Here is a 12,599-nt window from a genome sequence, read left to right on the forward strand (position 1 = left end):
CCTGCCCCTCCACCCTCCTCCTCCTCTCGTACCCCACTCATTCCCTTGCCCCCTCCTGTCCTTCCTCCCTGCCTTTCTCTCCAGGCACACACACACACACACACACACACACACACACACCCTGCTCCCCCATTATTCCATGGCCCCTCATGTTCACGCAGCACTCCTCAATTGAATAACTTTTCACAAGTTCTCTCATTAGCTCCTCCCAGTCAGCCCACTCTTAGGTATTACATCCAGTGTACGGACAAGGAAACCGAGCCCCACAAGCCAGAGCCTAGTCCTGGCTGCCTTCACCTTCCCTTTGTCCAGCCTGTCCTCTCCCTGTCCGCTACCTTTCTATCCCTCCTGCCTCTGGGGTGACTGGCAAGTGGCCCCCTCTCTCTTCCCTATCTGTACAATGGGGTGGGCAGGCAGCCTCTGAAAGATGGGACTTGGGGGCCGGCTTTCCCCGCTCCCCCATGCAGCCCCTCCTCTGCCCCCCTACATTTTTTCTCTCCCCCCTCCTCTCTTCTCCTGTTTGTCACTTGTCCTCCTGCCTCTCCCATCCCCAGGCCTCCCTCGGGCCCAAGATGTCTGTAAAATGGTCGTTAGCTTTCCTTCTGGCTCATTAAAAATGAGAATTTGCATAGAATATCCATATGATCATTCTGTCTACGGCAAAACAGAGCGCGGACATAATGCAGCACTCGAGATGGGGAGGAAGAGGAGGACAGGCACGGTGGGAGAGAGACGCCCCGCGCAGGCGAGGCCTCGGAGGCAGCCCCTCATCCCTCTCTCCTGACCTGTCTGACGGCTCATTCGCCTGCTTTTGTCATTCTGACAACAACCAACAAAGTGGGGACTGCACTTATCTCACTTTAAAGATGGGGAGACTGAGAGCTGGAGAGGAACTGTGGCTTGTCCGGACGCACACAGCAAGCCCATGGCAGAGCGGCGCAGCGTCCGGCCACGGCTGCTCACCCCCCCCGCCCCGCCCCCGCCATGGGACCCCCGCCCTCTCAGGAACGCTGTCCCTGCTCTCCGTGGGAAGGAGGCGGCACGGAGAACCAAATTCGGTCACACAGCTCCCTTACCCAGGGCACCTTCCCACTCCCCTGGCACTGGCCCCCCACCCCACCCCACGGCAAGGCTCTCCTCCCACCCGGCCCCACCTCCCACAACAGCTCAGTCAGGTGTAGAGATTTTTGGAGACAACTGCTTCTAAATCTCTCACCCCAGGTATGAAACTGCCCTCAGACCTGCCTCATCCCAGGTGTGAGACCGCACTCCGACCTGCTTCATCCCCAAAAGGATTTACGGCAGTGCCCAGAAATAAGCATATTTGGCTAAAAAAAAATTGATAGCAAAATCAAGGGAAAGGGATCTGCGCTTTGCAGGTGAGGGTCCTGCTCTGTGCCCACAGACTGCCCAAGAACTGCAGAAATGGCCATTTGCTGCCCACCTGAGCAGACCAGAGCTGCGCCCTGGGGGGATGCCGCTCTCCGTGGTGCTGAAGCCGCAGGCCCGGGTGATGTCCTGCCCTTGGCTCACACTCAACCTGAGAGCAAGTCCAGTGGACTCCAGCTTCAAAGCACACCCCAAACCTGCCCCTCCTCACCACCCCACCTTCCTCATCCGAGTCTCCTCTCCTCTCGCCTGGACGGCGGCAGGAGCCTCCTCGCTGGCCTTCCTGCCTCAGCCCTGCAGTCTATGCCCACACAACAGCCGGCACGATCCTGCTAAACCCAAGTCCGTTCACGTCCCTCCTCTTCACACAGCCCCCGCCGGCTCCCATCTTACTCGGAGCAAAAACCAAAGCCCTCCGAGTGGCCCAGAGGCCCCACGGGATCTGCCCTTCTTCTTCTGCCTCTGTCCCCTCACACATTCTGCCCCTGCCACTCAGCTATTCCCCAAATGCCAGGCAGGCCCCCACCTCGGGGCCATTGCACTTGCTGGTCCCTCTGCCTGGGGCTCCCTCCCCCAGATCTCCACAGCTCTTGTCCACTGTGTCTCTCTGCAGAAAGGCCTTCCCTGACCACCTGCCACTTCTGTCCACTTCTGTTCCTCTTTTCTTCTTCATGGTAAGCTATATCCTCAATGTCATGACTCAGTGCCGGGCACACAGTAGGTGCTCGGTAAATGCTCATTCATCAAATGAATGAATTACTGTGCTGAGGGGGGGCGGTGCAAGGGCTGAAGAGCAGGAGAAAAGACTGCCCCCACCCCCCGCCTCGCCGGCACAGCCCCGTGGAGCAGACTGTGTAGTCTGGAGGCCTGGACTCTGTCCTCCAAGTGCCTGAAAGCCCAGGAGCATGAGAAGAGCCAGCATCGGCTGAAGGAGTGCCCACCAGGGGACACGACCTCCCCACCACTAGGCCTTTATGCCCACTTTTAGGCGGGACCCCTCACGAGCCCATACAAGGCCCCGCAAGGCTGCGACTCCTGTCACGCACTCACACCCTCCCCATCACAGAGCCTGCTCCGCCTCCTCCCTCCTGGGCCCTCTGTGGGGCACGGGTGCTCCCAGGTCCATCCATCTGACGGGCACCAGTGCTTCCCTGGAGAGGCCGGGCAGTTTGGGAGGGGCACAGACCTGAGGGAAAACCCTGGCTCTGCCACTGACAAGCTGGGGGGGCTTGGGCAAGCCCTCGGGCAGCCCAGGCCACGGTCAGTCCCCCTGTAAAATGGGGACAATTTCAGGGTAGCCGTGCAGGAGCCAAGGTGGGGCCAGAGCTTAGCAGCTTCTGTGAGGACAGTTGATGGGACATTCCCCAGAAATACGAACATTAAAACAAAAGGCGGCGGTACAGGGCTCTCACAGACCAGGCTGGCTGAGGGGCCCGCGCAGAAGGCAGAGCCTGTGGGGCTCAAAGGCTCTGGAGAGGACCGGTGGGCAGACACAGAGAGTGACCAGGGGAAAGGGCGGTGACCATCCCCACCCCCGGTCCACGTTCATGAGCCCACTGAAGACCGCGCAAAGCTCTTCCTGGGAGTGTCGATCAAGAAGGGGAGGTTAAGGGAAGGGAAGTGACTTTCCCGAGGACACATGGGAGGAGGTCATGCAGCTGAGACAGGGACCCCACACAGGACAGTCAGGAGCCACAGTGGCCAGGAGCAGAAGCCTCAGGTGGAGAGGGAAGAAAATGATGAGCTTTCTGGGCCCGTCCGGAGCTGCCAAGAGTAAGGGGGGTGGGACTTGCTTCAGTTACATCTCCAAGAAGCTCAGAGTGGGGCACATGGGGTGCTGGGGACCCTACCTCAGGTACAAAAATAGGTCAGAGGGCTTCCAGGGGAGCGGAAGAGGCGGGCAGGAGAAGGTCAAGGGCCTGACCGCTTGCTCTTTAACAAAGGGGAAGGAGTGGGAAGGGACCCCCGTCACAAGAGCCTGGGAGGACAGAACCCTGCGTGCTTCCAGTGAAGAGGCTCAGGTAAGGGGAGGGGGAAGACACAAGGGCAAGAAAATGAACTTGAGGAAACGGGGAACTTAAACGGGGTTTAAACCAGGTTCAGAGGTTTATTTGACACAAGAATCAGAGGTCAAGAAACCGAAGAGGCGGAAGGGGCTGAGGACACAGGCTGCTGTGGCCGTGGCCACTCCGTGGACTCAGGTCTGGGCCCACGGGCAGCAGACACGCCGGGAACCGAAGGCCAGCCCCGTGGTACCAGACCTCTGTGTGGGAGGTAGAAAAGCCGAGGGTGAAGGACGTGAAGACCCACGTCATGGCGGACCTCAGAGGTCCCCTGATACATCACCTGCACATTGGTGATGAAACTGAGGCTCAGAGAGGGCAAGCGACCAGCCCAGGTCACACAGCCACCCAGAGACAGAGCCAGGACTAGAGCTGGGCCAGCCTCCAGCCCAGGGCCTCGGCCCCCTGCACTCTGGTCAGTGACGATGAAGCCCACACCTCCGGCAGCTTAGTGCCCAGTGCGGCCCGGCCGTGCCACGTGCTGTACACGTAGGGACTGTTCAGGGCACACAGCAACCTGGGAGGGAGGCGCTGTCCACACCCACTTCACCAAATGAGCGCTGAGGTCCGGAGACCCTGCGTGCCTGCTCGAGACGGCGTGGCTCGTGGTGGCAGAGCCAGCGTCCAGGCTCTTCAGCACGGCACTCTGCTGTGCCACCCAGAATGCCACACAACAGCATTCAGAAGGCCAAAGCCACAAAGGGGCTGCAACTGGCAAAGGGAAGTTGTTTTTTAAGCCCAAAGAAATCTTCAAACATATGCCACAAAGGAGGCCAGTGAAAGAAACGGCTGCTTCCTGTCCAAGAGGGAAAGATGAAAACCCAGAGCAACAAGGGCTGGGCGTCTAACGTCCTCCTCCTCCGGTCACTCCCGTCCAGCCGAGGCGTACTCAGGTGGGCGCGTGCGCCCATCTCGATGGGCCGGGGCGGGCAGACCGGAGTCGGAGAGAGCTGGAAAGGTGGCCTGATGACACCCAGCCCAAGGCACTCACAGCACTAAGAGGTGACAGTGCACTGCCACAGGCCGGAGTGGCAGCGAGAGCCAGGCAGACGGGCGAGGTCCCGAGGTGGGCCGGCAGGCACGGGGTTCTTCTCTACAGCAGGACACAGAGGGACCTGGCAATCACCGAGCAGCCACACCCACGCTGGCACCTCGCTGTCTTCTACTGTGGCCAGGGGATGTGGCCAGTGTATGATGGGCCTCGTGGCTCAGTGGGAGGTGCCCACACCAGGTCCACTTGATTTCCACCCGTGGAAGAGTGACAGGTGGCACAGGGGAACCAAGGACTCGATGGGTCTCAGGCCCAGGGTGGCAGGGCTGATGAGCTGGAATGGTGGGGGCTGGTGGCTGGGTGGGCCCTCTCCCCTCCCTGGCCCTTGGAGAACGCCTGGTCAGTGGGCAGGGCAAGCTGGCCGGGTCCCTGGGTGGTGAGTCCAGGGGGCGACTGGAGGGACAGTCCAGAGGCCCCTCCCTGCAAAGGGGCTGCAGGCCGTCCCACTCTCATAAACACTGCACCCACAGCAGGACCCTCCCTGCTTCCAGCTCCCCGTGCGCCCAGCTGAGGCCAGTGCCATTTCACTGGGCTCCGCCCCACACAGCCCAGATCCAAAGGCCAGGCCCTGAAGTGCCACATCTGACCACATTCCCTCAGGCCTTGAGGGACAGTCCGTTTTCCAGCACTCCTCTGAGAGAAGCATCATCCTAAGTAAGTAGTTTTCTGTGAATGTCGGTATTTTCAGAATGAGCCGGAAAGGTGGGGACAAGCCCTGACGGGCCTTTGCTTACAAGAAGAATGCCTGGGGTCGGGCCTCGCACTCCGAGGACACAGCCTGTCAGTGTCAGAGCTGGGCCAGGGCGATGAGCTCACACGCCCACCCTATCACGGAGGAGGAAAGGGAGCCCCAGGGGCAGCCCCACCCCCCAGGGCACAGGGTGGGGCATCTGATCCCTTGTTTGTTCATTCTACAAACACCTCCTGTGGCCTGGGTGGGCTGTCAGTGGCGAGGCTGAGGTGCACGGAGCTGTGAGGTCCTGTCCCTCCCCGGCCCCAAGGAGCCCAGAGTCAAGTGCAAGGGACAGAGGAAGAGTTCTTGGGCACTGAGCTCCCAGGCGGTGAGCCCTGGGGAAGATCCTCCCCACCCAAGTGAGCAACTCCGCCTGGGGAGTAGCTCAGGGAAGCCTGCGGTGAGGGGCCTGTCCTCACCTGGCAGAGAGGACGACGCCTGGCCCTGAGCAGGTTGGGTGCAGCAGGGGAGATGGCGTGTGCTCATATAATCTCTTGGGCAAGCAGGCACAACCCAAAGTGCCAGCAGATTTTAAAGTACAGGGTTGGGCACTGGTCAGGGGGCTCAGTTGGTTGGAGTGCCATCCCGTGCACCAAAAGATTGCAGGTTTGACCCCCGGTCAGGGCATGTACGGGAAGCAACCTACGTCTCTCACATCCATGTTTTCCTGTCTCTGTCTCTTTCTCCCTTACTCTCTCTAGAACCATAAACATATCCTTAGGAATGGATATGTTTATGAGAATTATTTTTTTAAAAAGGGAACTTTTAAAAAACACAGGGTTGGCCTAAAAGACTCTCTGCCCAGCTCCATTTCCCATTGGTCCCTGTCCCACAGCCACTAGGGCAGGCCAGGTGCCTCGCCAGGGTCCCCTCTGCCTTGTTCACACCTACCTCCAGACTCCTGCTCCCACTGTTGAGTAGTTGCTTATGCCCTGGCTGGTGTGACTCAGTGGATTGAGTGCCAGCCTGCAAACCAAAGGGTTGCTGGTTCGATTCCCTGTCAGGGCACATGCCTGGGTTGTGGGCCAGGTCCCCAGTGGGGAGGGGGTCACATGACAGGCAACCACACATTGATGTTTCTCTGCCTCTCTTTCTCCCTCCTGTCTAAAAATTAACTAGTTAATTAACTAAGAATTTCTGTCCCAGTGTCTCAACAGAGGCTTGCAGATGGCAGGGCTCTCAGTGGGGAAGGAGGCTGAGGACCCAGGGCTGCCTGCCCTCACCCCAGATGCCGACACTCTGCCAGCCTCCGCCTGCCCTTCTGCAGGCTGGGAGCAGCTGCAAAGGCCCAGGGTGGGAGGAGGGCTAGAGGAGTGAGTGGCTGGGGCCTGGGTGTTGTGACCAATCATCCACTCCACAGACACTTACTGAGCAACTACTATGTGCCAGTCAGGGACTGTGCTAGAGGCTAGGGATGCAGCAGAGACCAAAAGAGTTAAAAACAAAACAAAACAAAACAAAAAAAAAAAAACACCTCTGCCCTGGCGGACTGTAAACGAAGACTGACTTGTCAAGTGTTTTAAAGAAACAGAGCAGGGACAGGGAGATGAAGCGTAACAGGCTGGGGTTGAGGCTGTGTGGGATACAGAGGTCAGAGGGTCCTTTCTGCAGAGTGGACACCTGGGAAGACACCTGAATGCACTGAGGATGTGGGCCACACAGATATCCAGGGAAAGAGCTTTCCAGACAGAGGGGCCAGCCAGTGCGGAGGGCCAGAGGCGGGCTTGTGCCTGCAGCGTCCCAGGAGCAGCGAGGGGCTGTGGGGGCCGAGCTGAGGGACAGAAGACGTGGAAGGAGATGCGGTCAGAAGATGAGGGGGAGGCAGCAAGCAGGGTGGTGGGCACTCTAAATGTCAGCCCCTCAGCATTTCTGGGTCCTAGGGGTGCCCCAGGGCTCACCTCTCCTCCTGGTCTCCCAGACACACAAGCACCCAGAGGGGCCAGCACAGCTCCCTCCAGCTGGCCGGGCTCTGCCCCCCCCCCACCGCGCTCAGAGCCCCCAGGGGGCCAGGGCTCCGTTCACAGCACAGCAGCTGCGTGCGGAGCTGTCACACAGCCAGCGGAACAAGGGGGCACCCCAGCCTCGGGGCCCAGGCTGTGGCCCTGCCAGGCCCCGTCCACACCTGTGCCAATGGGGCCACACTGGTGGGGCCATCCAAATACCAGTCCTGAGGCTCGGCCCCGGGAGCTGGAGCTGGGGTCGGACCAGCAACAGGCTGCCCCTCGGCATCTCTGGAATATCAACGGGGGTGCAGGGATACAACAGGATGATGAGGCCTTGGAACTCCCCACCGTCTGAGGCTACAGGATGGCCCCAAGGCAGGCCTGGGCCCCCATGCCCCTTCTTGCCACACCCAGAAAGGCCATCTAGTCCCCCACCCTGGGAAAATGGGCCCAGATGTGCCCAGGGTGCCGGAACTGCTCATTGGAGAGGACCAGAACCAAGCCCCCAGGGGCCCCGTGGAGAGGCCCCTGCTATCTTGAAGCTCTATGCCAATGTCTCAATCTACGCTGGGCTCAACCCAGGAGCTCCCCTCCTAGACACCAGAGCTGGGTTCTAGTCCCAGCTCTCCCACGTTCTACTTGTATAGCCTTGGGAGAGTGACATACCCTCTCTGGCCCCCGTTTACCCATCTATAAAATGGGCACAATTATGCTCCCTGTAGGTCCCGGAGCCCACCACACAGCGGGTGCCCGGGACGTGCTGGCTGAGCTCTCACCACGGCCCTGATGTGCGCCTTGAGTCTGGTGGGCGCACCCCCTCCTCCCCGCTCCCCGACACTCCTCTGAACAGCTCACTGATTTATACCTCAGAGGACAGATCAATACAACATACAGCCAAAGGCACCTTCAATCTTTCGCAGGGATTAGGCTACAAGGTACAGCGGCCTCTTTCCACTGGCCATTCAATTCTGATCTCTATTTGGCCAGCTGGAGCATGGCTTTCTCTCTCCTTTTCTTTTCACTCACCTACCAACGGTCGCCCCAAATCAAACTCATTTAGCAGGCCGGGTGACAGCAGGAGGGTCTAGAGGTGTGGGAAGTGCAGCCGTGGGAGGCCTGGCCTTCACCATGGGATGGGGAGCAGGCAGGAGGGTGCTGGGGGGCGCTGGCGCCAGGGCAGGGGTGCCCTTGAGCTGGGGGCTCTGGGAGAGCGGCTAGTTCTCTTACTTTTCTGTAAGTCCTTAAAAATCTTGAGGAAAATAAATTATATTTATTTTCTAACTACCCAATGCTTGAGTAGGTGCTTGTGAAAAATTAGTTTCAGATAAAATGCAGTACCCAGACCTCACACATATCTCCTGCCTCCCCAGCTCTTAATACCATGTGTGTGTGTGTGTGTGTGTGTGTGTGTGTGCGCGCACGCGCGCGCTCGCACACACATGCACATGCTCTGCATAGGACCAGTCCACGAGGGTCTCAGTCAGCGCAGCGGGAAACAACAGAAGCTAGAGTCGCAAGAATACAAGAGCAGTTAGCACCCCTAGTCCTGGAGCCAGACTGCCAGGGTTCACATCCCTTCTCTACAAATAATGTGTGTGTAACCTGCTCTCAGTTATTACTTGGCCTCTCTGTGCCTCAGGCCCTCCCTGTAAAACAGGGTGTCTACCTCATGGGACAAAGCAGAATACCCAGGACAACAGGGTAAGCCAGGTACTCTGACTCTCTGGACACACGTGAAGGGCTAGAAGGTACTGGGGGTGCTGTAAGTCCTTTAGTGCAGGGGCTGAAATCTAAGATGCTGAACTTTCTGTCCCTGCCCCCATCCAGCACCTTTGTCACCCAATCCTGCAGAGGTTGCACCTTGAACAGAAAGGCAATGGGCTTACTTGGAGGGGGCATGGGCCAGCCCAGAGTCTGATGCGCACAGCCAGAGGGAGGGGGCTTTCGCACCACACCATGGTGTGACACAGTCACCAGGAGTCTCGGGGAGCTGCCCCCCATCTGGCTGGAGGTGGGAGTGGGGCCGGCCAGCCCTTCGTCCCTCTGTGGGCCCAGCTGCTGGAGCGGGCAGTGGCCCGGAGCCGCAGGCATCTATCAGCTGCTGCCCCACTTTTGCCCGCTGCCCTCTCCACCAGGTCGCAGGTACCCAAGTGGCTTTGGCTGTACAATTAAAGGGGCTTATCCAAGATTTATAGCGGGATTATGCCCAAAGGGTGTTACCAACACCAGCCTCTAGACACTGGTCCTTAGAAAAAGCAATTAGAGTCCATGGTTATACGGACATAAACACACAGGCGCCGCGCCCCCCCACCCCCCAAGCCGAGTGTGCTGCAGGAGCTATTCGGAGAAAAGACCTCGGGAGAGGGGGCAGAGGGGGCCCTCCCTACCGGAAGGTGGGTCTGCCAGGAGGAGGAGGGGCCCCCCACTGCCCTCAATCAGCCCTCCCTCCAGGCAGGGTTCACCCAACTCAGGGGGAGCCCCCCCCCCCCCCCCCCCCCCCCCCCCCCCCCCCCGCCCAGGGCCCACCACCACAGCCCCGAGGAGGCTGCCCTCCCCCGGCTGGGCCAATGGAACAGACCCCCTCGGAGGCCCAGGGTTTCAGCCCCCGCAGGTGTTAAACCCTGTTGTTTCCCTCTTATCGCTTGCTAATGCCAAGAGCTTTATCACTGGAGCTTCTGAAGCAATTAAGGAAAAGCAGGGAGCTTAACCAGGGGGAGGCAGCCTGTGGAAGTGGGAGGAGCCCGAGGAAGCTCACCGCTTTTCTGCAGTCCTCAAACCCCACCCCCAGGGCACCCACTTCACTGAAGCCCCAGCCGAGCCGAGACAGAGACAGAGGTGACATGTGACTCTCACAGTCCCTGCCTCCCACCCCCACCAGACTATTCAGTCTTAGGGACCCCGAGTTCCCAACCTTCCAAGAACCTGCTGGCCCCGAGGCCCCTTAGACAAGGCCACCTCCGTCCCCACCCTGTCCCCTCCTCTCTGCCTGAGAACAGCGGCTGTTCCACCAGCTCCCACGGCAGGAATGCTGACCATCCCCCTGCATCGGCCTCACCTGCAGAAGTCCTTCACATGCAGCCCTCGCCCCCAGGAGTCACCCAGCTGCCTGGCCCGGCCACAGCCCAGTCCCCGGTGCTCAGAGGGGGGACCCAGGCCCACAGGGGGCACGGCCCAGGGCAGGCAGAGCCCCCAGCAGGACCGGAGCAGGGCTCTCGGCCAGTGCTCACTGTTGTGCTGTGACCTCCCCCGTCCCCGAGCAGGACCCTGCAGACGGCGCCTGACTCACCGTCCTCTCGGGACTTCTGGATGAAGGCCTCCACGCCGCTCTCGCCGTAGCTGCCCTCCGAGGCCAGCGTGGACACGTAGTTCCACTTGAGGGCGCGGACGATGTCCACCATGGCCTGGGCCTGGTACGTGTCCGAGGGCACCACTCGGGAGAAGAAGTCGTAGCGGCTGTTGTCGCTCAGGTCGGGGGCTGTGGAGGCGTAGCTGATCTGGGGGATCTGGGGGTGAGAGGGGCCACTAATGGGGTGGTTGGCACCCCCACCCTGCCCAGCCAGCACCACACCCCTACGCACCGACCTTCCTCCGATCCCATGGCCCAGCCCTCCCCAGGGGCGCGGCCTCCTCTGATGCTGGGGAGACCCTGGAACACGGAGGAAACCAAGGCCCAGAGAGAGGCTGGGCAGGGGCTTGGCCGGCCCCACTCCCGGCTCCAGCCCGGGGTCTCGATGCCTCCCACCTCCAGTCAGATCCTGTGCCCCGGGCCCCCTGCACCCAGCACAAGTGAGGCTGCGTCAGAGTGAGAAGTGACTGTCTTGTCGGCCTCACCGTCCTCCAGAAATCTCCCAGCAGCCTCGGCTGGGTCAGGTGGCTGGTGGTGCCCCAACGGCACACACGTACACACCACAAAGTCATCAGGAACCTCACACACACGCACACATACACGTTTGTGTATACACACCCCAGGGCCTCTGGGCCAGGGGTGTCCAACCTTTTGGCATCTCTGGGTCACCTAGGAAGAAGAATTGTCTTGGGCCACACATTAAATACATTGCAACACGTAATCATGAAAAAAATCTCATAATGTTTTAAGTTTATGATCTCATTAAGTTTATGATTTTGTATTGGCCATCCTGGGCCACAGGTTGGACACCCCTGAAACAGAGGGAAGATTCCAGCTGAGGAAAATCCCCGGTGAGTGAGATGGTTCCGCCTGGGGGTGCGGTGGGCTGAGGGTCATGAGAGGGAGCCCTGAGGGGTCACTTGGTCCATCCCCTTCCCCCAGGTAGCCCCTAGGTCAGCACCCAGCAGAGCCCTGTCCGCAAAACTCCCTCCTGGCCCCGGCTCCTTCCTCCTGCCGGGCTCAGAGGAGGCAGAGCCCAGGCTCCAGCCCCGCCGGCCCCACCCTCCCATGGATGGCGCCCCAGGAGGCCATTGTGGGTGGGGCCTCCGGGAAGTCCCTCTCGTGATAGCCTGGGACCCAGGACCCAGAGGGGGAGGAGCCCACCAGGCCCACAGCCTCTCCGCAGCAGACTCCAGGCCTGCTGCCCAGCCCCCGCTCCCCCAGCTGTGGAGCACTTTCCAGGCCACAGCCCCCACGTGCCCATCCCTGGGGAAAGGTGAGATGCAGGGCCCTTAAGCGCCCCTTCCTCCGGTGGCTGACGACACCACCCCCGAAGGACCTGGAAGGGCCCGTGGACCCTCCTGCACCTTCCCTCCTGCCGGGCCTTCACTCACATCCCCAGAGTGCTCCTCACAGGCCTCCCACTGTCCCAGGCCCTGGGGATGCTCCGTGCCCCGTGCTCACCATTACCGCCTCTGTGCACACCAAAACGTGCCCTTCCTGCATGCCCTCTGCCATGCCCTCAGCTGACCAGGGTGGCAGGGTGCAGGGGTCAGCATACCGATCTGTGTTGATGTCAAATCTAAAACTTATATCCCTAAGGAATCACTAAGATTCAATCTTGCCAAAAACAGACCCAAAAAACTCGTGGCCAGAGCTTCAATCCCTGTGAAAACTGAGGGCGGGAAAACATCCTGGGGGCAAAAGGACTGGGGTGTCCCCTGGACAAGTGGTTGCCCACCTAGCCTATGCTGCGCCCTATCCCCAAGGAGAGTTGGGGTGTGCCTTCCACTGAGGACCCCTCTTACAAAAAGGGCAGGGCCCCGCTCAGCCCCTGCAGTGCCCCAGCAGGCCCCTCGCTGGGAAAGGACCAAGTCCCTGGGAGGCCGGGGGAGGGAGAAACAGATGACCGGTGTTCCGGATCTCCTGAGCCACCCTCTCCTGGCAGTCCTGTGGTCTTTGTGGAACGGTATGCTCTGTGTCAGGGGTCCCCGACCCCCGGGCCACACAGCAGGAGGCAGGGAGCAGGCGAGTGAGACAGTGAACCAGTCCTGGAGCCAAAAGGCTGGGGACC

At 60.2% G+C, this 12,599-nt stretch overlaps 1 protein-coding gene across 1 annotated transcript in view; it reads right to left on the minus strand.

Moving 5' to 3' along the window:
• GRM4 (glutamate metabotropic receptor 4) overlaps positions 1–12,599 on the minus strand; it is a 109,338-nt gene that overhangs the window by 48,163 nt on the left and 48,576 nt on the right. Inside the window, exon 3 of the mRNA XM_028510973.2 lies at positions 10,466–10,682. Within this exon, the coding sequence (XP_028366774.1) occupies positions 10,466–10,682 (217 nt within the window). The remainder of the gene's footprint in view (positions 1–10,465; positions 10,683–12,599) is intronic.

This window comes from Phyllostomus discolor, chromosome 4 (assembly GCF_004126475.2).
Source record: "Phyllostomus discolor isolate MPI-MPIP mPhyDis1 chromosome 4, mPhyDis1.pri.v3, whole genome shotgun sequence".
NCBI classification, from domain to species: Eukaryota; Metazoa; Chordata; class Mammalia; order Chiroptera; family Phyllostomidae; genus Phyllostomus; species Phyllostomus discolor.